The sequence below is a fragment of the Gossypium arboreum genome, chromosome 1 (assembly GCF_025698485.1).
Source record: "Gossypium arboreum isolate Shixiya-1 chromosome 1, ASM2569848v2, whole genome shotgun sequence".
NCBI lineage: Eukaryota > Viridiplantae > Streptophyta > Magnoliopsida > Malvales > Malvaceae > Gossypium > Gossypium arboreum.
In genome coordinates this window covers 115,699,884-115,727,248 of record NC_069070.1, presented here as the reverse complement: position 1 = coordinate 115,727,248, position 27,365 = coordinate 115,699,884, and the positions used below count along the sequence as shown (strand labels likewise).

At 34.6% G+C, this 27,365-nt stretch overlaps 2 protein-coding genes and 1 long non-coding RNA gene across 5 annotated transcripts; 1 reads left to right on the top strand and 2 right to left on the bottom strand.

The window, feature by feature from the left end:
• Window positions 1–2,287: 2,287 nt before the first annotated feature.
• On the top strand, window positions 2,288–6,038 carry LOC128295380 (protein DJ-1 homolog B-like). Of its 3 annotated transcripts, none has more exons than XR_008285845.1 (6): window positions 2,288–2,584; window positions 3,293–3,422; window positions 3,505–3,570; window positions 3,665–3,716; window positions 3,854–3,934; window positions 5,633–6,038. XR_008285845.1 is itself a non-coding variant. In XM_053030926.1 (2 exons), the coding sequence occupies exons 1-2, from the start codon at window positions 3,857–3,859 to the stop codon at window positions 5,837–5,839; spliced, it is 285 nt and encodes a 94-aa protein (XP_052886886.1). In that variant the 5' UTR covers window positions 3,741–3,856; the 3' UTR covers window positions 5,840–6,038. The 3 variants fall into 3 exon arrangements, 1 of the variants encoding a protein (XP_052886886.1); XR_008285843.1 differs by having other exon boundaries at window positions 2,288–3,108; XM_053030926.1 differs by lacking the exons at window positions 2,288–2,584; window positions 3,293–3,422; window positions 3,505–3,570; window positions 3,665–3,716 and having other exon boundaries at window positions 3,741–3,934.
• Window positions 6,039–7,345: 1,307 nt separating this feature from the next.
• On the bottom strand, window positions 7,346–8,349 carry LOC128295377 (uncharacterized). Its single transcript, XR_008285837.1, has 2 exons — window positions 8,000–8,349; window positions 7,346–7,860 (listed from the first exon to the last, which is right to left on the bottom strand). It is a non-coding gene; the product is annotated as an uncharacterized LOC128295377 (long non-coding RNA).
• A 719-nt stretch (window positions 8,350–9,068) lies between these two features.
• LOC108481826 (beta-amyrin 16-alpha-hydroxylase CYP87D16-like) lies at window positions 9,069–12,520 on the bottom strand. The gene is made up of 9 exons (XM_053030915.1): window positions 12,235–12,520; window positions 11,832–12,156; window positions 11,599–11,739; window positions 11,247–11,519; window positions 10,616–10,705; window positions 10,441–10,519; window positions 9,720–9,826; window positions 9,482–9,609; window positions 9,069–9,392 (listed from the first exon to the last, which is right to left on the bottom strand). Exons 1-9 carry the CDS (start codon window positions 12,438–12,440, stop codon window positions 9,299–9,301), a joined length of 1,443 nt encoding a protein of 480 aa, XP_052886875.1. The 5' UTR covers window positions 12,441–12,520; the 3' UTR covers window positions 9,069–9,298.
• Window positions 12,521–27,365: the final 14,845 nt, after the last annotated feature.

Sequence of the window (27,365 nt, the reverse complement as noted above, 5' to 3'; positions counted from 1 at the left end):
AGTCAGATGTTTGTTGTCAGATGCAAAGTTACCAAGATCGTTTTGGGCTGAAGCTTTGAATACAGTGACATATGTGATAAATCTGTCTCCTAGTGTTCCTTTGAAAGGTGATGTGCCAGATAGAATTTGGTTTGGTAAAGACGTGTCATATGATCACCTACGTGTGTTCGGTTGTAAAGCATTTGTTCATGTTCCAAAGGATGAAAGATCCAAGTTGGATGCCAAGGCTCGACAATGCATTTTTATTGGTTATGGTCTAGATGGTGAGTTTGGTTATAGACTCTATGATCCAGTTCAGAAGAAACTCGTAAGAAGTAGAGATGTTGTCTTCATTAAGGATCAGACCATTGATGACATTGATAAGACGGAGAAAGTGGATTCACAAGGTAGTGGTGACTTGATCGATGTGAATCCAGTTCCCCTAGACTCTTCACCAGATCCTATCCAGGATAATGTGCATGGTGATGTTAGTGATGACCATCAAAATATAGGTGACTTTGATACTCCCATGGATGATGTTGTGAATGATCAACAACAAGCACCTATAGCTCCACCAGCAGTTCCACTTCGAAGGTCTTCCAGAGATCGACGATCTTCATCGGTATTCTCCGATGAATATGTTCTTTAAGCGACGGAGGAGAACCTGAATGTTATGAAGAGGCTATGGAGAGTGAATACAAAGATCAGTGGGTTGAAGAGATGAAAGACGAACTTCAATCCTTGCATGAGAACCATACCTTTGAATTGGTGAAACTGCCTAAGGGCAAAAGAGCTTTGAAGAATCGGTGGGTTTACAGGTTGAAGCAAGAAGAGAAGTCTTCATCTCCACGATACAAAGCTAGATTGGTCGTCAAGGGTTATACTCAGAAAAAGGGGGTTGATTTTGAAGAAATATTTTCTCCGGTTGTGAAGATGTCCTCTATCAGAACTATACTGAGTTTGGCAGCTTGTTATGACTTAGAGGTTGAACAAATGGATATGAAAACTGCTTTTCTTCATGGTGACTTGGAAGAAGAGCTTTACATGGAGCAGCCAGAGGGTTTTGTTGCACAAGGGAAAGAGGACTATGTGTGCAAATTGAAGAAGAGCTTGTATGGTTTGAAGCAAGCTCCAAGGCAATGGTACAAGAAGTTTGAGTCTGTTATGGGGGAGCAAGGCTACAAGAAGACTACTTCTGATTATTGTGTGTTTGTTAAGAGATTCTCTGGTGATGATTTTATTATTCTTTTGCTCTATGTTGATGATATGCTTATTGTTGGTCAGAATGCTTCTAGAATTGAGAAGCTGAAACAAGAGTTGAGTAAATCCTTTGCAATGAAGGATTTGGGGCCAGCAAAGCAAATTCTTGGCATAAGATTGACACGTGATAGAAAGGCCAAGAAATTATGGTTATCGCAAGAGAGGTACATTGAGAAAGTACTTCAAAAGTTTAGTATGGACAAAGCTAAAGCGGTGAATACTCCCTTTGCTATGCACTTTAGATTGAGTGTTAAGCATAGTCCTTCCACAGAAAAGGAGAAGGAAGAGATGTAGAAAATTCCTTACTCTTCAGCCGTGGGTAGTTTGATGTACGCAATGGTTTGCACGAGACCAGACTTGGCTTATGCTGTTGGTACAGTTAGTCGGTTTCTTTCTAATCCAGGCAGAGAGCATTGGAATGCAGTGAAGTGGATTATGAGATATCTTCGTGGCACTTCCAACATGAAACTTTGTTTCGGCAATGAGAAACCTGTTCTTGTTGGGTATACAGATTCAGACATGGCCGGAGACATTGACTCGAGGAGATCTACTTGAGTTACTTAATCACTTATGCAGGAGGAGTCGTAGCATGGCAATCGAGACGCAAAAGTGTGTTGCATTGTCCACCACCGAATCGAGTTCATTGCAAAGAACCAAGGCGTAACGGAGATGCTTTGGATGAAGAAGTTTGTGCATGAGCTTGGTTTTACTCGGAGAAGTATATCTGTCTTGTGATAGCGAGTGCTATTCATCTTGGTAAGAACTCAACTTTTCATGCTAGATCTAAGCATATTGATGTGAGGTACCATTGGATACGAGATGTTCTTGAAGCTAAGCTATTAGAGCTTGAAAAGATACACACTAATGATAATGGTGCTGATATGTTGAAGAAGGCCTTACCAAGAGGAAAGTTTGAAGCATGTTGTTTGACCTCCGGCATGGAGGCATTCCCCACATAATTGGAGGGGGAGATTTGTTAGGTGTGGGTCCCACTATGTGGGAAACCCATATTTTCTGGCATAATGTTTTGCCTTCTTTTCTTGGATTTGTCAAAAAAAAAAAAAGAGCCATTCATTTTGGCTTTTACGGGTGTTGTGGGCAGAATGAGAGAGAGCCAAAAAAAAAATTCTCAAATTAAAAACAGAGAGAAAGAGAAGAAAATTTCAGTTTTTTAAGTTTGGTGCAGCAGTGATCAACTCTTCGATCGAAGGTCCATCCGTGGTTCGATTGAGCTGATTTTTGGACAGCAGCTAGGCGATAAGGTGTTCTTGACTTTGTACGGTCGGATTTTTCATCCGAGTCTTGTAGCGTCAGAAATACCCGTTTTTCAGCAGCTACGTTTTTGGTGATGTTCTCTCATTTTTCTCTCTTTTGCTAAAGATTACATATTGTTAGCCTTGTCGGAGTTGAATGCTTGTTGTAGGCTTGATATTGTGATCTTGTAGTCGAACATTTGATGATAGTGGAGCTCTTTATCGGACTCTAAAGTCCCGTGGTTTTTACCCTTGATTTAGAGGGGTTTTCCACGTAAAAATATCGGTGTTTCTATTTATTTTTGTTGTGGTAGCATTAGTTGATTAGTGGTTGATTAAGGTTCCTAGAGAACATATTTTGTGCTATTGTGCTTGCCATAATTTTTGACAGGAGTTATAGGGAGAGAAAGAACACCGGTTGTGCTTTCGCTTTGTTTCGGTTGTTTCGATTTCTTCCCAACAGACATATGAAGTACCTCCGGATATTTCTTTTGTCATTTTACCCTTTTTTTATTGTTAACGCCTTGAGGACGTGGATTACGATGTAAATGGATAGAAGAATCTCTGCATATTGACTATGGTCATTGAAACAATTTTTTCTGTCTTTGTAATGCAAGTAAGTAATGCTTGTTTTACAAGGGATTTTAGATCTGATCTATATTCATTCCAACATGTTATACTATTAGTTATAGCAAAAGCTCCATTTATCTATGTGATGATTGTTGTATTATTTAAGTGCTGGGATTTCCTTATTTGTAGTGATATTTTTTACAATTACTTGCTTGTTTTTATTTCTCCAGAACAAGGGATGTACTGTGTATCGCATATGCAGTGAGGACGAAGCAAGAATGAAGATATAATCAGTTTCAACCAGACATTACTATGCATTTGGTGCTTTGTTGTTTGAAGAGGTCTCATAAAAGATCAAAGGTGCATGATCTCTTTTCTTATTTTTTTGCCACTCCAATGCTATTTGTTCCCTATGTCTCATAATTTTTTTATTTTTCCTCAGAACTCCCTGGAGTTCGGTGGGTTCTTCCAGATTCCTATCTAGATGTGAAGAACAAGGATTATGGAGGTAAATATTCATTTTTAATCTTGAATATTTCTTTATTTGGTGTCTCTTTGTTTTAAGCTATTAATACTAGAAAACGTACGTTATTGATTTTCAGGGGAACCTTTCATTAATGGGCAAGCTGTGCCTTATGACCCAAAAAACCATTGGTACGGGCACTTTTTACTACAGTAGTTACGTTCTTTTTAGGAAATAGGAAAAGCAATCAGGCTAATTGGAAGCTCAGTAGATGATGTTTCTGATTAGTGGCGCCACTATTTACTAAAATGGATCTGGTTATCTTCAGGTGATGTGTCCTAACCATGGTGATGACTATACAATAACAGAGCTGAATCCCATGGAATGGAAATGCAATAATGTTCTGCAGGTTAGATTTTAGTGTTGTTTATTGTTACATTCTATCAAGTTTTGTATAATAGTTGATGCATAAATCTTCATTCTTAAGTACATCTCAGTATACTGAGTGGTTAATGGTGGATTTTCATTCTCCTCCAATACTCTGATTAGGACTCAAAAAGAGTTCCAATTCTTGATTCTAAAGAGTTTCAAGGACACAACGAATTTCTAGTAAGTGGAGTTCAGAAAGAACAGCGTAAAGATAGAGCCGACTTGCATCTGGCAATTTCTATAGTTCTACTTTCTTCTTTGATTCTGAAAAATAACGGTTAAAGTCCAAGATATGGAAGAACACTTGCTTGCTAAGTTTAGCTGCTTTTAAGCACTTGCTTGCAATTGTTTTGGTACCAGGACCACTGGACCGAGGTGGTTGTTTCTAAATCTAGCAGGCTTCTGTGAGGGTCGAGAATTTTGTTATAAATCAATAGATTGAAAATAGGCTGCCTGAATTTGATATGTCATTAGCTGCTAACTTGATCTTGTTACAGCCCTCCTTACTCCTACTTCTGCTTTCCCTCCCTTAGGTGAAACAAAAAAGCAAGTTATTATCATGTAATTACTAGATAATATGTAAGTTCATTTCTGCAAGAAGATAGTTATCTTTATTTCTAAATTTTCATTTCTTTCCTAAAATGATTCTATGCAGTCAGTTGGTGAGTTCATTCAGATACTGATTTTCAACTTCCAAGTATTCTGACATTTAAATTTGTCTTAGTACTATCACCCAAAATTTATGGTTCTTTTCTATGATAAATGTTTGATTAAATTTTCACGTTCTTGTACCAATTGCTGGTGGCTCAGAAGAAATGGAAGCAGTTATGATCATTGACATACTGCGTCGAACAAAGGCAAATGTTGTGGTGGCCTCTGATGGAGACAATCTTGAAATTCTAGCTTCTAGTGAAGTTAAATTAGTGACAGATATGCTTCTCGATGAAGCTGCTAAACTTACATATGACCTTGTAGTCTTGCCAGTATGTTGGAATTCTGTCATATTCCCTGGTCCTAATTCCTCCCAATTTTCTTTCTTTGTAATATATTTTAACTTGGTCTTTCCTATCTACACGGAGGACTTGGTGGTGCCCAAGCATTTGCTAAATCTGATAAGCTGGTGAACTTGTTAAAGAAGCAAGCGGAATCAAACCAACCCTATGGAGCTATATGTACATCTCCAGCTTTGGTGTTGGAGCCTCATGGTTTAATCAAGTTATAATCTTGATCGAGTTTAACATTTTCATGTTTTCATTATAAATCTGCATGGAATTGTACTTGTTTGTTTTGTTCGTAAAATAAATGATCAACTTAATTAAAAGAACCATAATCTGCCTCTGGGGAAGTAGTCTCTGCGTCTCTGGAGGCTTTTGATTAAATAATTTCAACTACTATATACATTAGAACTTATAATTAGGCAAGATGGTCACTACAAAATACAAACTGTTTAGGTTGTATCATTTGCTTTTGCTTTTGCCTTTAACTTTGAACTTTCACTATTGTGCTTGCACTTGCTTTTATATTTTGATTACAAGTCACAAGTTTGTGTGTGTGGTTCCTATAATTATATCTGTTTCAAACATTTCGATCTCGAGTGAAAAAAGAACAGCACTCGAAAGAAAGTTTCTAGTATTTGATATTCCCGGATGGTTAACAGTCGTGTTGTGCTATGGCCCAGGGCAAAAAGGCCACAGCTTACCCTGCAATGTGCGACAAGCTATCAGATCAAAGTCATATTGACAACAGAGTAGTGGTGGATGGCAACCTCATTACAAGCAGGGGCCCTGGAACTTCCATCGAGTTTGCATTAGGAATCGTGGAGAAGTTTTTCGGACGGCCGAAAGCCTTAGAGCTAGCAAAAGGATTGCTTGTTGTACGCAAGTAGATGAACTAGTATGAATGTTTGGTCCTGCCCATGTTACCGTATAGAAGGTGAGTTTGCATTCACTCTGCGGTTTTATGTACGATAAGTTTGTTTCTTGTTGATAAATAAATGAGTGTTAGAACAAGCTGAGCAACATGAACACCTTTGGTTCATCTGTAATGGCATCCTTTGTCAAATAATAGTGGTTTTAATTCTTCAAGCCTTCATGGGTGGAATATTTTGTTTTCGGCAATTTATTTCTGATTTCCAAGAACTTGCCATTTGAACCATTTTATATTACAATCTCATTTTGCAATCATTCTCAACTAGAGTCGATAACATTTTTTATCTAATTAAAATTTTACTATTGTAAAAGATTGTTCTTTTTTTATTTTTGCAAATATAAACCATGCCAATCGTGCTTCATTTGCCTCGTCGTGGGGATATCAAAATTGGATATACAATAGTAATAAGGATAAATCCAAACTATACATGAATTATGGTTTAATGTATAATTTTATACATGAAATTTTAATTTGATCCAATTCTTGTATATTATTAATACGATTGTTAATATAACATCATCTTATGTTTATATATTGCACACATAAATAATTATATTTATCCAATATAAACAATTTATTTTTTAAATGTTTATGATAAAATCAAAATTAAAGTTTCAAGTATACATTTGAACCACAATTTCACGTGTACAATTGTATCGATTAAAGTTTATATATACAATTGCAAGTTGCAACACATTAAATCAAAATTTATGTATAATTTTAAGATTTATCTCTAATAATAATAATAATAATAATAATAATAATAATAATAATAATAATAATCATCTTCTAACTACTTGAATTTGATGTAATTTGAAATGGTTTAAATTCAATTTAGTTTTGAATATAGTTTAGCTCATAATTGTTTGAATCGGACCGGATTGATATTGATTGATATGAGAATCGATACGAACTAAATATAACACTCCAAACCCAACCTAAATATTATGGCCGAATATAAAGTGATTACGTAAAATAGTTTGAAAATTTAACTTTCCAAAAGGTTAAAAACAGCTCAATTTCTATTACTAAATAAATCTCCAATTTAGAAGAAATTATCCTTAATTAATTAACTGTTTAGTTGAAACCATGTTGTATTATGTTTTCTAAAAATTAATTATTTTGCAGCGGAAAGCCTTAGAAAGAAGTATTTTTGAAAACATATTTTGTTAATTAGAAACTCGTTGTCTTGCAAAAAAATGAACTTTGTCGATAAAACATTTGAGCAGTATTTTCAGAAAAACAAAATTAAAGTTCAAAACCCGAAACCACCAAAAATGTCCAGACAGTTCAAATTTTATAAAACTCTCAAACTCAAATTTAAACAAATTAAATATATGAAAATATGGTTATAACCGAGCTCCCGTCGCACCGACTAGCCTATGTCTAAGAATTACCTGAAAGTGACAGACAAAAAGAAAGTGAGTTTTCATAATTCAGTGTGTAATTTAAAAAAACAAAATTTCAGATTTAATTTCAGATTTATTACATGGCAGAGCAGATACAAAGGTATATCTTATACAGACTCAGAATCATATGCAAATTTACAGTTCTACTCTCATCCGCTACACATCATCTCTAACCATCCCTACACACCATATAGAGTATTAAATACTCGTCCAACCCAACACACTACTTAGTGTCGATATGACACTTTTGAGATTATTTGCAGCTACGCTGCCAGTATAATAGGCGAGATATCACCTCTCACAAAAACACTTCCACCACATATTATATCCCACCCCAAAATCAGATACAATCATAGCAGAAACCATGCATAACATTTCAGATACAAATCATATACGTATATAAGATTACTCTCAGTTTAAATTATCATATCACAGCTCAAATACACTTAAAGATATCAGAAAATTATACTAACAGAAGACCAAATTTCATGTTTGTTCGCTGTTTTTCGAGTTTCTTGTTGCACCTGATTCAATTTCGATATAAAAACTCACATGAGGCTTCCAGAACCTAAACACAACAATTATTACACTTAAATCAGTAACGAAAACAAACCCATTCAGAGAACACCATCTTCGATTCATCCAAAAACTACTAAACAAACCTACAAACGAAGCTGCACAGCCCCAAAACAAAACTAAACGCTTACCCAAGCACGCAACAGCAACATACGCCCTTAAACCACTGAAGAAACGCTTCTTCCCTCTTGATCCTCTCCTAAAAACATAGCGGATTAATAAGATATTGCAAGGATACCAATTTTGCACTACACTATCACAATTCCATAATTCCCAATTGCCCACATCAATTCCACAAAAGATCATAGTTGCAGATGAGGGAATCTTACCTCTAACTATTTAAGCCTAAAACCGAAACAAAGGAATCCAACCAGTATTGACAAGAATGCAAGAGAGCAATGATTGCAACCAAGAAAAATAAAAGAGAACTAAAGAGTAGAGAATGAAGAACAGACGTAAAAATAGAGGCAGGGAAAAAAAAAAAACCCACAAATTGAACGTGGGAAAGGTGAGGGAAAGAGAAAAATAAGGATAAAAGAATAAAATAACTAGTTTATTTTCAAAACATACAAATCATATCCCTAACTAATTAGATTTATTTTTTAGCGTCTAAATTTAATTTAAACTTCTTCACACAACAACCTATAAATCAAAACTTAAATTGTTGGAGCATTACAACTCTACCCTCCCAAAAAAAAAATTTCAAGCTCGAAATTTATTTGAATCAAACATATGTGAATATTATTATTGAATCGAGTCCTCAAGTATTTAACAATGGTTGTACTTGCAAATGCCACTAAATCTATGCCCAAACTCTCACACAAATATATAGCGCCATTTTATATTTTTTTTTGCTAAATCTCAAACTTTTATTCAAAAGTTAAATAATAATAATAAAAGATAGTATCAAGTATCAATACAATTTTAAAGGAAAAGCTGATTCATCCCATTCTCAAACTTGATTTTTAAAAACAAAATCACTCTTATAAGGTCGAGATATATTCAGATTTGATAAGTTTAAAATTTTCTCACTCTTCTTTTCAAAAACATGACACAATTATCAATAACATTTTAAAGTTAAACATTGTTAATTAAATATCACAAAATCACTAAATTAAAAATTGATATATATTTTTATCCATGAAAATTTTACTTTGGCACTTTCAAGGCCATCTTCAAATGAAGTTTAAGAGGAATATGTTGTTATATATTGAGTCATTGGTATTAATAAAAGATGATGGTGAACATGTTCACAACACAGAATGGACACATTCATGATCTATAAATATAGTACAATAATAAGTACATGTCGGAACATACATACGGGCACTTGTAAACTGAAACTATTACTAATATTTATTAATATATAATTTAGCATAATGTTATGAATAAAATCAAAACATTAGCATTGAACTCACATATATATATATTTAACAATGTTTTTCTGAAACATTAACGTAGAAACCATCTGTAAATTCCAGAATGGGTGAACGAACCATGTTCCCACCCTTGATTTTTGTGAACCTGTTGAATAAAATTTGCAAAGCATTTTTGGCTTAGATTCTTTGGGTTAAATTATTAAAATATATATACAAAATAATGAAAAAACATACCTGAATTTGGTGACCCAGACATGTAAAAAGACAGCCACTAGAACCTTGCTGAACTCTGCACCAGTACACGGCCTATTCCCTCCTCCAAATGGTATGAAGTTCTTTGCCATTCCATTGCTCCCAATGTTCTTTATTCATTTTATTATTTTTAAAAATATCATAACAAATGAAAAATTATAATTAATGGCTCCCAAAGTTTAATTTAAGATCTAAGCCATGGGAAAGAATATAAATATACCTTCCATCTTGAAGGGTTGAAGGTAAGAGGATCTTCATATATATTAGGGTTTAGATGAAGAGCTGTGGGCATAACCAATAGGACCCAACCTTTTGGTATTGTATATCCTACAATATTTATATTTTTAATTTTATCATTATTTAAAGGATGAATCACACTTGTTTATAATATATTCAAATAAATTGGTAATAATACATAGGGTAAACTATCAAAATAGTCACTTTTGTTTGTCACATGTTACATTTTAGTCACTTATGTTATTGTGTTGTAATATTTTAGTCATTGAGTGTTAATTGCCGTTAACGATGTAACGGTAAGCTGATGTGGCACATTAAATTATCATTTCAAACGAAAATTTTAGGTTAAATTATACAATTGGTCCCTTTTTTTTTGTTTTGAGCAAATTTTTTTTTTCTTTTATGATAAAGAGGTGGAGAAGGGAGAAGTAGAAGAGAATGGAAAATGAAGAGAAAAAAAAAAGAAAGTTGAAAGAACATAAAAAAAAATTAAATTACTCAAAATGAAAAATATGGAGACCAATTGTACAATTTAACCTAAATTTTATATTTGAAATGATTATTTAACGTGTCATATCAACTTATCATTAAACTGTTAATGGAAATTAATGGCTTAATGACTAAAATACAACATGAGATAAACAAAAGTAACTATTTTGATAGTTTATCTTAATATATATATATATATATATATAGTTATCTACCATCGACGTGAATGTCAGCTATAACTTTCCTCAACATCCCTGGAAGAAGATTTTCTAACCTAAGTGTTTCATTAATCACCTGAAAATAGCAAAAAAAAAAAAAAAAAAAAACATGAACAAACATGGCCTAAATTTATTTATTAAAAAAGTTAGCATAATCAATCAATTAACTCACGTAACGAGTGAACGTCATGGATTTGTATTCCTCCCATACAAGTCCAGAATTGGCATCTTCTCTGTTCTTTAGAATTTTCTCATGCTCCTCCTGGTTCATTTCTTAAAAACTAACATATTAATATCCAAATTTTTTCAAAGAAATTTTTTCTCATTTTATCTCAACATACAATCTCAATCAATTAGTACGTGACACACAGCATACGTGACACACATAACATGTTCTTACCAAATATTGTATAAATAAATTAAGATGAAATTGAACAGCATACGAGACACACATAACATGTTCTTACCAAATATTGTACAAATAAATTAAGATGAAATTGAAGATACCATTTTTTTTTTAAAACAAAACTCTCTAAATAACTAAGTGAGGAAAACGATATTGATTGGGGCTAATTTTATAGTTAAGACCTACAAAAATTGCATATATTCATGTACACTCATATAAAATCCGAATATATAACATAACCCCAAAACTCAGATTATATTATTAAAAATTATATAAATAAACCCTCCAATTATCTAAAATATTCACCTGGCAAAAAGAAATATAAATGCTTAAGTATATATTAATTTAATTAAAAGCAATAATAGTAAGTTAAAATCATATAAAGGAAGGAACAAACTGTTAATTGTTGCAAAGCCGATGGGTTGTCCAGTAGATACATGGTGGCCAAAGTGATAGTGGGTGAAATCGTCTCGACAGTAGCAAGGAGTAGCCCAAACAGAAGGAAAGGCACGAATTCCTTCGTCAAGAATGCTTCTTTCCCAATGTCTCCTACTATTTCATCCAAATAATCTCCCTTTTTATTGCAACCTTCTGCTGAATTATCACAAGAGTACCCCTTCATTCTCTCTTCTACAACCCTACTTGTCAGCTTTATTGCTTTTCTTTTCTTCTGCAGTCAAAGATATAGTCATTAGTGTTTACCCTAGAAGGATTCATGATGAAATTCATATCTAATGGCATGTTTTTACCTGTATACATTTGTAGAAAGTGGTCCCAGGGATATATAAAGGAAATGTCATAATTGATTGCAACATGTTGTTTAAATCTTCACCTAAATTTTCTTCTGGTTTATGGCTCATCAGGATCTGTGACGCTAAATCAAATAACATCTGCAAATACCCAAACCAACAAGCTATATTTATCTTTATTACAATATTTCATTCTTGGATCATCTGGTTATGTATATGCTATAATTGCTTACGGGAACAGTTTGGCGTTTTACATCGACCTCTGGCAGATTGGTCCACTTATGTAATTCATGGTTTATTACATCCTCAAACTCAGACAACAGCTTACGTTTGAGTGGCTCATGTCCGAAATGACTGAGAATGGAGCGCCGTAGATACCTGTGGAAGTAGCCACCCACGTTACTCATGTTATCGTGGTGTACCATCTGTGAAAAGGAATCCATGTAATAGAGTTCGAGGAGTTTCCCTTCTTGTTGCAGCAAGAAGTAGTTGAATTCGGGATCTGATGACACCGCCACCGGTCGACCCGCTATGTTTGTCTTGAACAACGGACCGTATCTGAAACCATATTTGAAAAAATGAGATAATGGACTGACCTACGCAGATGAAACGGAATTTAAAGGGTTATTTTATTACCTTTTCAATCTTTCATTAATGAAAGGATGCATGTCAATGGAGTTGGAAGTGGCAAAAAAGCTAAGGGTCTCGCCTATAAGAGGGAATCCCATGGAACCAGGAGGGAGTTTGCCCTTGCATTTAGGGTTTCTCCACCTATAAATCCAGTTGCCTACACTTACACTCAAAAAAGATATTATGAAAACCCAAACATACCATATTTCCATTATTATTGGACCAACAATGAAATGGGGAAGGAGTTTAAAAGCAGAATTTGATTTCTTTCTTTAATGTTGCTTCCTTATATAGAAGCTTTAATAAATAGTCAACTGGATAATAAATATTAATTCGACTGTGTTTTTATCTTTTCAAATTTTTCAATTTTTAATAAAATAATATGACGTTGACTTTTGAACTTTAAATATATTAATTTTAAGATTTAATTGGATTTTATAATAAAATTTTTTCTCACATCGTGAATGTGTCATAATTTAGTATAAGATAATATTGTTATTTGAGTTATATGTCACAAATTAACTTGACTTATTATATATGTGTTATTAATAGTTTCAAATTATACGAATTGTTATTTAATGGTTTTCACACAAATATACGTATAATAGAATTACTAATATGTATATAACAGTTTAAATTATATTAACAAGGTTTTAAATAACTATTATTTTAACAAAATATCATTTTAAATATTTATTAAATAACATATTTATATTCAATTTTCCGTGAGCTTTAACTTTATCACCAAACCAAAGTCTCATGTGCCAAACTTAACAAGGGTTAAAGGGTGGTTATGTATGTAAGATGTTATTTATGACACTAAAAAATTTGTATAATATGATATGAATTGTAAATTAAAGATAAGAATTTAATATAAGTCAATAGTAACCTTTTGGCCTAGTGACAAGTATATTGTGTTATAGGTATTAGAATTTGGGATCAATCCTAAGCAATTACACTCCTCATCTTTGATTCTAAAAAAGATTAAGCATAATGAATTATTTGGCCCTTCACCTTCATAATATAAAGTTGTTTATTTTTTCATTTATTTTTTCATCTTTTTAGCTCTTGAATTTGCATGATTTGTCAAATCACCAAAAAATAATAAAAAAATTAATATTTATTAATGTTTTAATTGATTTCCAACTGTTTAATACTTAAATGCCTTTTTTATCATATAATAAAAATAGAGAGGAAGGTTTTTTTACCTAAATAATATAAAACAAATAAATAATTACCAATGTAGGATAGGAGAAATTAATTACTAAAATAGGCATTTGCTATAGTAATCCGTTGGTGTCGCCTGACCAACTAGCGGCACCACTCCCGCTTTCCCCAATCATTGCGGCATGATTAATTTTTTTAAAATAAAAAGAATTTTTTTGTGCCGCTAATGTGTCAAGTGACACCAGTAAAATATTTTTTTAGTTGATAAATTAATAATTTAGCTTTTTTACTTTTATCATTGAGTTCCAGTGAGTTACTAATCATGCTGCAATAATTGATGGACGTGGGTTGGTGCCACTAGTGAATTAGTGTAGCAAATGTCTATTTTGATAATTAATTTTTTTTAGTTAGTGGTTTAAATTTGTATTATAGATTTTTACTTATATATAATGCCTTGTTTGTACTAGTTGAAATACACTAAATTAATAAATCTACTAATAATTATATATATGTATGTGAATAAAATTTTAGCCTAAAATTGAATACATATAGTTTCTGGTTACAACTACCTCATCAGACCATTTATGATTGACTGCTATAATAATGTCAAAAGTAATCTTCATTACGTTTGGTCCCTGACAACCGGATAGGATGAAGATAAACCTTCATATATTTATAATTTGATATTTGTAATGATTCAATTTTTTTTGGTAATGAAAAAAAATTAAATTTTGAGGTCGAAATCTTAAACTAAGCTTTTCCAAGAGAAAAATAAATTGAGAGATTTTCAAGATGAATATGAAAATAGAGAAGAGAATTATAAAGTAAATTATCAGAGAAGTTAATAATTAATGCATAATGACTAAATTATAAAGTAATTGGATTAGAAGGATTAGATAAGGGATTTAACTAAGGACATGTGAGTAATTAAATCAAAACCAAGTTAGAATAACATTAAAATTATAATTATAGATTAATTATAATTGATAATTAAGTGAATTAATAAAAGAGAGCCAGTGGAGATTGATGGGTAACATGTTAAGTAGATGATAATGGAGCATTGAGATGGGTTGATATAATCATATTTAGAATAACATTTTATTAGATAATTGCAAGTTAGGTGGTCAAGCAAATAAAAAGTGAATATGTTATGTGTGTGAATTAAGAAAAAGATGTTCATATGTGCATGTAAAAGTTATTGCTATTAAGCAAATAAAAGATAATTGAATTTTTGCTATTGTGATTAATTGTTTGTATTAATGAATTATTCTATATGCTTATTGTAGTATTAATGTTATTTAGAATAATATTTTTGTTCATTTTGTATTAAATTGATAAAAAATGAATGGTAAGTAAATAAATTCAATTTGGTATTTAGTAAGTTATTCACATAGTTTAACGTATTTATTTTAAACACATAGGTAAAAGGTAAAAACATGAAAGATTTTAAGATTTCTACTTCAGTTTGAATCACATCACTCCTCAAGTTATAAGTTCAAACTTCTTAATATATAATTATGAACTTAGAAATGGAATGTACATAGGGTGATTATAGTCTTTATATGTATAGAAAAGTTGAGAACTATGAAAATTTTAGTTTATTTTGTTGGGACAAGTTTTGATTTTATGATATTATATGTGATATTTAGAGATGTTTAATGATTTAAAATGATCTTCAAAATATTATGTAAAAATAAAACATCGGTAATGACAATATATCGCAAAGAAAAGAGAAATAAAAATAAAGAACACACAGATTTTTTACGTGGAAACCCTTTCGGGAAAAAAATCACGGGCAGAGGAGAAGGAAATTCACCATGTCAAATTCGAATGATTACAAGAGGAGTTTCGACTACATCTATTTATAAGTTGAAAAAACCTAATTCTAATCAAAGTCAAATATATTATGTTAATAAATGTTAAATATATTATATTCATAAGTCATAAATACTAAATCTTCTAGAAAGAAGATATATTTTGTAACACCCCAAACTCGACCCAGACGTTATAGCTGAATCTAGCGATGTCATATGTTATGGAGTTTGAAATCGGAGTTGACGAGTTAAAACTGTTCTAGTTACTTAATCTTTGTTTTACCACGAAGTAGAAATACATGGTTTTTGTTGTGATTAAAACGTAACTCTTTTACGCAGAAGCTTTAGAATCATTCTATTTTACGAAAAATCGTTTTTTATTTAAGAAAACCTTAATTTTTAGGAAAACCGAGTTTTGATGAGTTGCAGTTTAAATAATCATAAAATCGTATAAAGTCCCGAGTTAAAACTAAACAGTCCAAGTCCAGAATTACATCAAAACCCTAAATAAATAATAAAAACTGGAAGTAAACGTTAAGTCAATCTAAAATTTTATGTGTCGCCACTGTCGAGCCCTCCGCTACATCGATCCGTCAAGACTGGGGATTACGTGTGCAGATTAAACAAAAAAGGGTGAGTTTTCGCAAACTCAGTATGTAAACCCCACAAAAATATACAAAATAATCATCAGATGTCATAAATAAACAGTCTGGGGCCGAAGCCCATTACAGAATCAATACGGGCCTTAGCCCATTCAGATGCAGAATTAGATATAAATTAGGGCTTTAGCCCAATCAGATACAGATACAGGATAGAATATCAGAATCCTACCCGCCAGCCTCTACACACCATCTCCGTCCAGCCCTACACACAATGTGGGGATAAAATCGACCCACCCATCCCTACACATCACACTGTACCGTAATACAGTATATAATCAGATAATTGTAGCTGAGCTATCAGATATCAGGCTTAAGAGCCTTTCAGAACACTTCTTCCAAATAACATCATCCTACCCCGATGCAATGCAACATACAAAGATGACATGCTAATATGCAATTTATCAGATTATCCAAACAGTTCAAATTTACATGCTGAGTATTACATACTTGAGTCACGAAATTAGGGGTCAAGTAACTCTTACCGACCATACAGTAGGTCCCAGTCGACTTGGGCGACCCGAGCAACCTTTTCAAAGTATTTCAAAAAATTGGGCTGACACGCCTATGTGGCCCACACTGCCCAAATTGGCCTTGGTCGTGTAGATCACAGGCTTGGCCCAGAATTTCACACGCCAGTGTTTCACCCGTATAGGCCCACACGACCTAATAGGTTGCGCCCATGTGTCACACATGGCCTCTTCGGTCATCACGCGACCATGTTATACGCCTGTGTCTTGTGCGCACGGCCTGGCTCGTCGAATAGACGCCCGTGTACTGCCACACGGCCTACCACACGGGTAACCACATGCCCGTGTGGCGTCTACAGATTCATTTTTTGGCTTTCGTCGATTCTTGATTTTTGTGGTTTCGAGTACACACCTGGTTCTGATTCGATGCTAAGGCAATCACGAACACTCTAGAACCTAAAAATTGTCAAATTAACACTTAGAAACTGTTTCCATACACAATTAAACACAAATCTATGGAACCCACAACTAAAATAACACTTACTCTACAACCTCAACTATTCTGATTACGATTCCGTGCGAAGAGAACCCCTTTCTTCCTAATTCACAGCTTCCAAAATAGTTTTTACAAGACTCCAATCAATACTTTAAAAATCGAATTAACAAAATGCTAAAATCACTTACTATTATCAGAGGAAAAACGTGCGGACTCCAGAAAAGTAACGAGATTAAAGGAAAAGGTGAATTGAGAGGAAAATAAGGCAGAAAAACTAAAATTCAGTGAAGGTTCGACAGCAAAAGAGAAAGAAAGATATTCGGTAGGAAACGTAGATGAATAGAAAGGGAAAATGCCAAAAAAATTGGGAGAGTGAGAGGGGAGAGTCGAAATTTGCAACCTAGGGTCACTCAATAACTCCCCAAATCCCTTATTTTTCTCCCCATATCCCCACTACACTCAACCACTCAGAATCCAGTTCCCTTCAAACTCTTAACTGACGCACATTGCAAAAATAAACCATTGCTTATGTAGAGACTCGAACACAAGACCTCTAACACAACCAACACACCCTTTAACCACTAAACCAGCAGACCCATTCTGATATATTTTCACAACAATAAAATATAAGCTTAATGGACCAAGTTCAAGCTTTATTCATAAAAATACCAATATTTTCCTAAGTCATGGCTTGAATATGGAACCTCTTACACACACCCAGAACACTTAACCATTGAAGCAGATACAGATTTGTGTCACACATTTGCAAAAACAAAATTTTAAAAATTTGGGGCATTACAACTCTACCCCCTAAAAGAAAATTTCGGCCTCGAAAATTACCTAATTAGAAAATGTGAGGATATTGCTGACGCATCGAATCCTCCGGCTCTCACGTGGCCTCCTAAGTGCTATGATTTCGCCATAGCACCTTCACTAAGGGAATAGACTTCTTTCACAGAATCTTAACGTCGCGATCCAGAATCTACATTGGCTTCTCCTCAAACGTCAGATCTAGCCTAACTTCAATGTCTCAATCGAAACAATGTATGTGGGATAAGAGGAGTAGCGTCTCAATATAGAGACGTGGAACAGGTCATGAATCCGATCCAACTTCGGATGTAGCTCTAACTGATAGGCGACTGGCCCTACTCGTTTGAAAATCTGATACGGCTCAATAAATCTAGAGCTCAGCTTACCCTTGCGACCGAACCTCAAAATCTTCTTCCATAGTGAAACCTTGAGAAAAACGAAGTCCCCTATAAAATACTCTATCTTTTGACATTTCAGATCTGCATAAGACTAATGCCTATCAGAAGCTGCTTTCAGTCGATCCCGAATCAATCTAACTTTATCCTCAATTTCAGAAACCAATTTCAGACCCAAAACACGCCGCTCATCCAACTCAGTCAAATACAAGAGAGTGCGACACATAGACCATACAGAGCCTCATAAAGTGCCATCTGTATACTAGATTGATAAGCAAACTCCGCTAAAGGCAAGTACTCCTCCCAACTGCTTCGAATCGATAACACAGCTTCTCAACATATCTTTCGTACTTGATTCACTCTCTCCGACTGACCATCTGTCTGAGGATGGAAAGTAGTACTGAAGTCTAACCTCAAACTTAAAGCCTCATGAAGTTTCTTCTAGAATCGAGACGTGAAACGTGGATCCCTATTAGAAATGATCGAGACAGGTACCCCATGCAACCTCACTATTTCAGAAATGTAGAGTTTAGCCAATTTTTGTAGAGAGAAGTTTGTCCTAACTAGGATAAAGTGAGCAGACTTGGTCAATCGATCCACGATGACCCAGACAGAATCCTTCTTAGTAGGCGTTAGAGGCAACCCACTAACGAAGTCCATCATTACTCGCTCCCATTTTCACATTGGTATCTTAACCGACTGCAGAAAACTCGAAGGTAATTGATGTTCAGCCTTAACTTGCTGACAAGTCAAACAACGAGCAACGAAGTCAGTAAACTCAAGCTTCAACCCTCGTCATAAGTATAATTCTCGCAGATCTCGGTATATCTTGTTCCTTTCGGGGTACGTAGCATAAGGACTACTATGCTTTTCCCTCAGGATCAACTGTCTTAAGTCCTCATCATTCAGTACACAAATTCGACCGTAGAAGCACAATACCCTATCGTTATTAATCCCAAAATCCGTAGAAACACCACTCTCAACTTAACGGAAATACAACTTTAGAGACTTGTCCCCCAACTGTTTATCTCTGATCTGATCAATCCATGTCGGTTTAACCTGAAGTTTTGCCAAAAGACTCCTATCGAGACTCAGTCAAGCGAACATCGCTCTCAGATCGGTCATAGCCCTACGGCTTAACGCATTGGGCACCATATTGGCCTTACCAGGATAGTACTCGATAGTGCAGTCGTAATCCTTAAGCAGTTCAACCCATCTACGTTGCCTAAAGTTTAAGTCCTTCTGAGTAAAGAGATATTTGAGGCTTTTGTGATCAGTGTAGATAACTTCTTACCGTACAGGTAATGCCTCTAGATTTTCAGAGCGAAAACAACTGCTGCCAACTCCAAATGGTGTGTAGGATAGTTAGCCTCATGAGTCTTGAGCTGTCGAGATGCGTAAGTAACTACCTTCTCGTCTTGCATTAGAACACAATCCAGACCCACATGTGGCACATTGCTATATACCACAAAGCCCTTACCAAGCTCAGTCTGTATCAGAACAGGAGCTTGAGTCAGAACAGTCTTAAGCTTATCAAAACTCTCCTGCTGTACATCAATCCAAATGAAGGAAACTCCCTTACACAGTAGCTTAGTCATCGGAGCCACGATCAAAGAGAACACTTCTACAAAAAGTCAATAATATCCCGTCAGCCCCAGAAAACTACGGATCTCAGACACATGCTTTGGCCGCTTCCAATCCAACAATGCCTCAATCTTACGAGGATCAACTCGTATCCCCTCGGTAGAAACTACATGTCCCAGAAATGTCACTTCTCGAAGCTAGAACTCACACTTGTTGAATTTTACATACAACTGTTTCTCACGAAAAATCTGTAAAACCACTCTAAGATACTCATCGTGCTAATCTTCTACCACCACAAATTGATCCAAATAAGGCTGGAACACACGGTTCGTCAAGTCCATAAATACTGCTGGTGCATTAGTCAAACCAAAAAGCATAATTAGGAACTCGTAATGTCCATATCGAGTCCTAAATGTCGTCTTAAGCATGTCAACCTCCTTAACTCTCAACTGATGGTAACCCGATCGTATATCGATCTTAGAAAATACAGAAGCTCCTCTGAACTGGTCGAATAAATCATCTATTCTCGGAAATGGGTACTTATTCTTAATCGTTAGCTTGTTTAGCTGTTGATAATCGATGCATATCCTCATCATTCCATCTTTCTTCTTTACAAATAAAATAGGTGCTCCCCACGGAGACACACTAGGATAAATGAATCCACAGTCTAGCAGTTCTTGAATCCGAACCTTCAGCTCTGTAAGCTCCTTCGATGCCATTTGGTAGGAAGCAATAGACACTGGAGCTGTACCCGGAATTAGTTTAATCCAAAATTCTACCTCTCAATTCAGAGGTAAACCCGGTAGTTCATCAGGAAAGACATCTAAATTTTTTTTTACCATTTTGATTTCCTTTACAGTAGAGTCCACAGAAGCAGAAACACTTACGTAGGCCAGATATGCCTTACAACCTTTTCGAACCAACTTTTCCACAATCAACGCAAAAATCACATTACTTATAAAATCCTGAATTCCCCAATCACAATTACCTCGTCATCCCCCTCGGTTCTCAAAACAACCCTCTTAGATGTACAATCCAGACTCACTCGGTGCTTGACCAACCAATCCATCCACAGAATCAAGTCGAACTCCCCAAATGGAAGCTCCATCACATAAGCTATAAATATTGTCCCTTGAACCTCTAACAGTACTTCTCTATACAACCTATTAACCCAGATAAATTACCCTGAAGAACTCATAACAGTCACCTCACTAGGAGTATTCTCAACCGAAATCCTCAAAGTTTTCGACATAGTGCTAGCATGTAAGAGTGTGTAGAACCTATGCCTATCAGTGCAAGATAAGGTACATTATAAATTAAGAACGTACCCGTGATGACGTCCAGTGCATCTCGGTCCTCACGGCGGCGAGCAGTGTCGTAACCATTTTTATATTTCAAAAAACGGGGATCGACTTTTAAAATAAAATGTGGAGTCACCACCAATATTTTTGTTTAGGTGTGATTGGATCACCTACTAAAATATTTTGTTCCATTTAAATCAATTTTGGTCCACGTAAATTTAAAAATGGGTTCGGGAGCCGATTACGTATGAGGAAGGGTTAGCACCATCACTACGCCCAAAAACTGGTACCAGATTGTTAGTCTAGGTTTTTTTTTAAAACAATTTAAATATGGTTCCTTTTAAAACATTTGAGTGGTTCAAGTGGGTCGTCAAAACTCTTTTGTTTCAAAGGTATACAGCATCACATCCAGCACGATAGGACATGATCCTTTATACCTTTGAAAACATGATTGATTTTTGACTTCCAAAAGCTCTTAGTCAAAAATTACAAAAGGATGTTCAAATATTTAGTCCAATGAAAAATCGAAACACAGCACAGTAGGGCACGATTTTCTGAATTTCCAAATATTGAACATTGCCTTGTTTTTTAAAAAAATTAAAATAAATGATTATAAACTAGCTAAAAAATGCCTTAATCTTATTTGAAATAAAATGAAATAATTGATTTTAAAGAGTTGAAAATTATAAAGTGATCATTTGTAAATCAAAAGAAAAATAATAAACATGAGATAATATGTACACATAAAATACAATACTTGATGAATGCAGATAATATAACCTTGTTTAACCAACTAGCAAAACAAACAATCAACTATAACTAATCCAAAATATAACCAAATTCATAGGCATGGGTGAACAACAATGAATTTAATAATACATAGAAAAATGAATAAATATGGTGTAACTAATATATATGAAATAGCATAAAAACCATTAACACATGAGATGCCAAACAACATAAAACTAATATGACACAAAACAATTTCTGAAAAATATGGTACATTGATGAGCACGTAACACATGCTAGAACTTGAAATAATTTATAAAGGAAAACTAATAATAGACATATAAATACTTTAAAGTAGATGTTGCACAAAGAAGACGTTTAAATCAGATAACATGCAAAGTGTTAAAAACATTTGTTGAAATACATACAATAAAGGAAAATTTAAATAATATATAAAACATGAAAGGATAGCAAAAATACATAATAAAATATAATCCTAAGAAATACACATAATAGGTTTACAAAACATATATCTACATAAATAGATTTAGAAGTAATTATTTGTAAAAAATAGCATGAGATTAATAATATATATAAAATTAAATTAATTTTTCCATAAATTATATAGGTAATGATTTTAAAAATATAATTATGTATACAAAGAAAAAACTATATGTATTAAATACATAAATTTAGTGATGTATATAGATCAAACATATGTTCCAATATATATATGTATGTGTAAAAAGAATTTTGAAATAAATAATGTATAAAATAATTTTACATGAAACAAATTGATTTGGATTAATGATACATATAGATAATATATACATAAAGATAATAATATATGAAAGTGTATAAAATAAGTAAATTGTACAATTTAAAATAGGGTCATTAAAAGAAACACATTGTACACATAAATAAATTTAAAGGAAAATATATATACATACATAGAAAAATATTTACATAGAATAATATGAAATCAATAACGTGTACTATAGTAAAAATAATTTAATATAATTTATGTATATGCATAATAGTATGAGGTTAAATATCATATAAATCTTCAAACGTAAAAATATATAAGAAAATTTTAAATTTATAAATTGTAGATAGAACAAATTAAAATATATACATATATGTATACAATAATGAAAGTGCTTGAACAATGCAAGATTAATGAAACAATCCATGATAATATGTTAAAAGATGAGTAACAAATGAATTTTAAAAATAAAAAATTACAAAGAATAAAAACATAAGCTGAAATACAAAAACAAATATACTCAATTGAAGCAAAAATAAAACTAAAAGGACAATTTACAAATAAATAAAGCAATAAAACAGATTTAAGGATTAAAGCTTGACGGGCACAAATGTCCGAGGATTAAAGAGGCAATTATCGCAAATTCAAAAGCGTAGCGTTTTAATATTGGTTAAATTAAAACTATGTACAAATCTTAGGAACAAATTTAAAAAACGAAAGAAAATAAAAAGGATACAATCGAATAATAGTACGAATAGGAAGAACTTATCTTGAAAATATTCCCTCTCCGCATAAACACGTGGATCCCAGGGGTGATCGGGTCGGGTCGAATTGGGTCACTCTATGCGACGTCGTTCTGAGGCCACGGAAGAAGGCCCTAAACAGCGTCGTTTCTTTCGTCTTATAAATATAACATTTAAAGAAAAAAATGAAACAATCAGCCCCCTTTTTCTAAAGAAACCCTAGCCCCCCATTCTGTTTCCCTCATCCGAACCCGAAATTCCCCTCCTAAGCGCTAATCCGCCACCATAAACGGTGACCAGCAAACTTGAGCCTTGGAGTTACTCTTCTTTTAGCCTTAAGATCCCCTTATACTTCGATTTCAACGAAGGAGAAGGAAGCTTATGGCATCAAAAACGCAGATAAGTCCTTTTTATTATTATGCAATAAAAAGAATCATGAAGAAAGTAAATGAAAACCAAATCGAAAGAAAAACTAAAAATCACCTTTTAGGATTTGTTTTTTCACCTTTTCGGATTTGCTTTTGAAATGCTTTTTTTTTATGTATTCAGTGTGCGTAAGTCCAAATTACAAAGTACAAGCAAGGGCTTTTTATAGCCCAAATTTACAGAGTAAATAGCGAAAAATAAAATATTTTCCTACTGTCATTTTGTGCATTATGTTAGTCTATTTCTTCTCGTGCATTCTTTTGCAGGAACAATCGTACAGAGGAACGAGGGGAGGCGCGCGTTAAGGAGGCCGTGCGGGGGGAAACCGTTCGTGGGAGCCCGACCCTCTGGCGCTATTCTGGCATATTCCAAAAGTTTCTGGTGTTCTCGTCTGCTGAGTTTCTTTGAGTCCTGTTGGGTCTCGGGTTTGGGCTATTGGAATCGGGTCTAGGGTTTGGGTTTATTCAATTGGGTCATGTTGGAACTCACGCCTCCTGGCATCAATGTAGCTGGCCCCTACATACTTACCCTGGAACTCTGTCTTAAAATAGTTCCAAACCAATCCGTCAGGATGAGTTTCCTCCTTAACCGTCAGCCACCACTGAAATGCCTCATCGCGAAGTAGTGAAATAGCCCCCTTAAGCTTTTACTCAGCGGTACAATCTAGATCGTCCATAATTCTCTCCTTGACTTCCATCTAATACTCGGCCACGTTAAGGGTGACTTCAGCGACACCTCTGAATAACTCAGCCTCATTGGACTGGAGACGTTTAGTAGCCGACCTTTTGCCTCCAATTCCGGTATTGGCCTTAGTAACCCTCTCTAATATCCTGAGCATAGACTGGGACAGTGCGTCATCCCTAGCCATGCAGTCCTTAGACCCAGTCTCAGCAGCAGGTGACACTGGCGTCTCACTCGTGTCCAAATTCGGTATATTATCTATGAAAGAGAACTCAACTCGAACCCCTCTACGACCTCTACCTCGGCCTCTAATACCACATCCGCGGATACCTCGTGCGCTCATTGTCTAATTGAATTTATTTGTATTACAAATTTTATAGATCAGTTACGGTTTCAGTATTTATTAACGAATGTTTTATGCAAAACAGTATCAAAAGTTCAAAGTTTGTTTTCGTAAATCACAGTCTCACTACAGTTTTTAATACGGTTTACTACCTATAGTAGTTTCAGAATATACTATCTATAGTATTGTGAAATAAATAATAAAAATTTCAGAAAACTTACAGAATCGGCGCTAGAGACTCTGAGAACCACACACTTAACTAGAATATTTTGAAATAATTTCTTCAAAAACAAATTTTAGAACCCAGAAATCACAACTGAGTTTTAAACCTTGCTTTGATACCACTAAATGTAACACCCCAAACCCGGCCCATACATTATGGTCGAATCTGGCAATGTCACATGTTATGGAGTTTGAAATTGATTTTGATGAGTTAAAACCGTTACAGTTACTTAATCTTTATTTTACCACAGAGTAGAAATACATGGTCTTTGTTGTGATTAAATTGTAACTCTTTTACGCAAAAGTTTTAGAATCATTCTATTTTAGGAAAAACCTTTTTTTATTTACAAAAACCTTAATTTTTAAGAAAATCAAGTTTTGATGAGTTGCAATTTAAATAATCATCAAATCGTATAAAGTCTCGAGTTAAAACCAAATAGTCCAAGTCCAGAATTATATCAAAACCCCAAATAAATATTACAAAATGGAAGTAAACGGAAAGTCAGCCTAAAATTTTAAGTGTGGCCACCGTCGAGCCCTCCGCTACACCGATCCATCAAGATTGGGGATTACCTGAGTAGATTAAACAGAAAAAGGTGAGTTTTCGCAAACTCAGTATATAAACCCCACAAAAACATACAAAATAATCATTAGAAGTCATAAATAAACAGCCTGGGGCAGGAGCTCATTACAGAATCAGTACGGGCCTTAGCCTATTCAGATACAGAATCAGACGTAAATTAGGGCTTTAGCCCAACCAGATACAGATGCAGAACAGAATATCAGAATCCTACCCACCAACCTCAACACACCATCTCCGTTCAACCCTACACACCATATGGGGATAAAATCGACCCACCCATCCCTATATAATATGTTGTACCGTAATGCGGCACATAATCAGATAGCTGCAGCTGAGCTGCCAGATATCAGGCTTAAGAGTCTTTCAGAAAACTTCCTTCAATAACATCATCCCACCCCGATGCAGTGCAACATACAAAGATGACATGCTAATATGCAATTTATCAGATTATCCAAAGAGTTCAGATTTACATGCTGAGTATTACATGCTTAAATCAGACATCACATAATCAAATCATTAAATTAAGGGTCAAGAAACTCTTACTGACCCTATAGTAGGTCCTAGTCGACTTAGGCGACCCAAGCAACCTTTTTAGAGTATTTTAAAAAATGAGGCTAATACACCCATGTGGCCTGCTCGTGTGGGCTCACACGCCTGTGTGGCCCACATGGCCTAATAGGTCAATTTCGTGTGTCGCACACAATCTCTTCGGCTATCACACTGCCGTGTCATGCGCCCATGTCTTGTTCATACGGCCTGGCTCGTCCATCACACGCCTATTTACTGTCACATGGCCTACCACACGACAACCACATGCCCGTGTGGCATCGACGGATTCATGTTTCGGCTTTCATAGATTCTCGATTTCTATTTTTCGGGTACAGTTTTGATTCGATGCTAAGGCAATCACGAACACTCCAGAACCTAAAAATCGTCAAATTAACGCTTAGAAATTGTTTCTATACACAATTAAACACAAACTTACGGAACCCACGACTAAAATAGCACTTACTCTATAGCCCCAACGACTTTGATTACAGTTTCGTGCGAAGAGAACCCCTTTATTCCAGATTCAAGGTTACTAAAACAATTTTCACAAGACTCCAATCAATACCTTAAAAATCAAATTAACAGAATGCTAAAATCACTTACTATTACCGAAGGAAAAACATGCGGACTCCGGAAAAGTATCTAGATTAAATGAGAAGGTGAATTGAGAGGAAAACAAGGCACAAAAACTGAAATTCAGTTAAGGTTCGATAGCAAAAGAGAGAAAGAGATATTCGGTAGGAAATACAGATGAACAGAAGGGGAAAATGCCAGAAAAATTGAGAGAGTAGGAGGGGAGAACCGAACGTGTGGCCCACACGGCCCAAATTGGCCTTAACCGTATGGATCACACGACTTGGCCTAGAATTTGACAAGCCCGAGTGGTTCACCCGTATGGGCCCACAAGCCTGTGTGGCCCACACGGCCTAATAGGTCAAGCCCGTGTGTCGCACACTGCCATGACATGCACTTGTGTCTTGTGCGCACGGCCTGGCTCGTCAATCACACACCCGTGTAGTGCCACACGGCCTACCACACCCCTTAACTACAAGACCAATATACCTATTCTGATATATTTTCACAACAATAAAATATAAGCCTAATAGACCAAGTTCAAGCTTTATTCATAAAAATACCAGTATTTGCCCAAGTCATGGCTTGAACTTGGAACCTCACACACACATCTAGAACACTTAACTATTGAAGTAAATACACATTTGTGTCACACATTTACAAAAACAAGATTTTGAAAATTTAGGATGTTACATATTTTGTTTAACTTGACTTGCAAGCAATCTCTTAGAATTTGGGTCACACAACTCTAAGAATCTCCACTTTGACACAAATTCTCAACGAACAAGTTTTTCACCTCTTTCATAAAACCCCTTAAGAGTTTAAC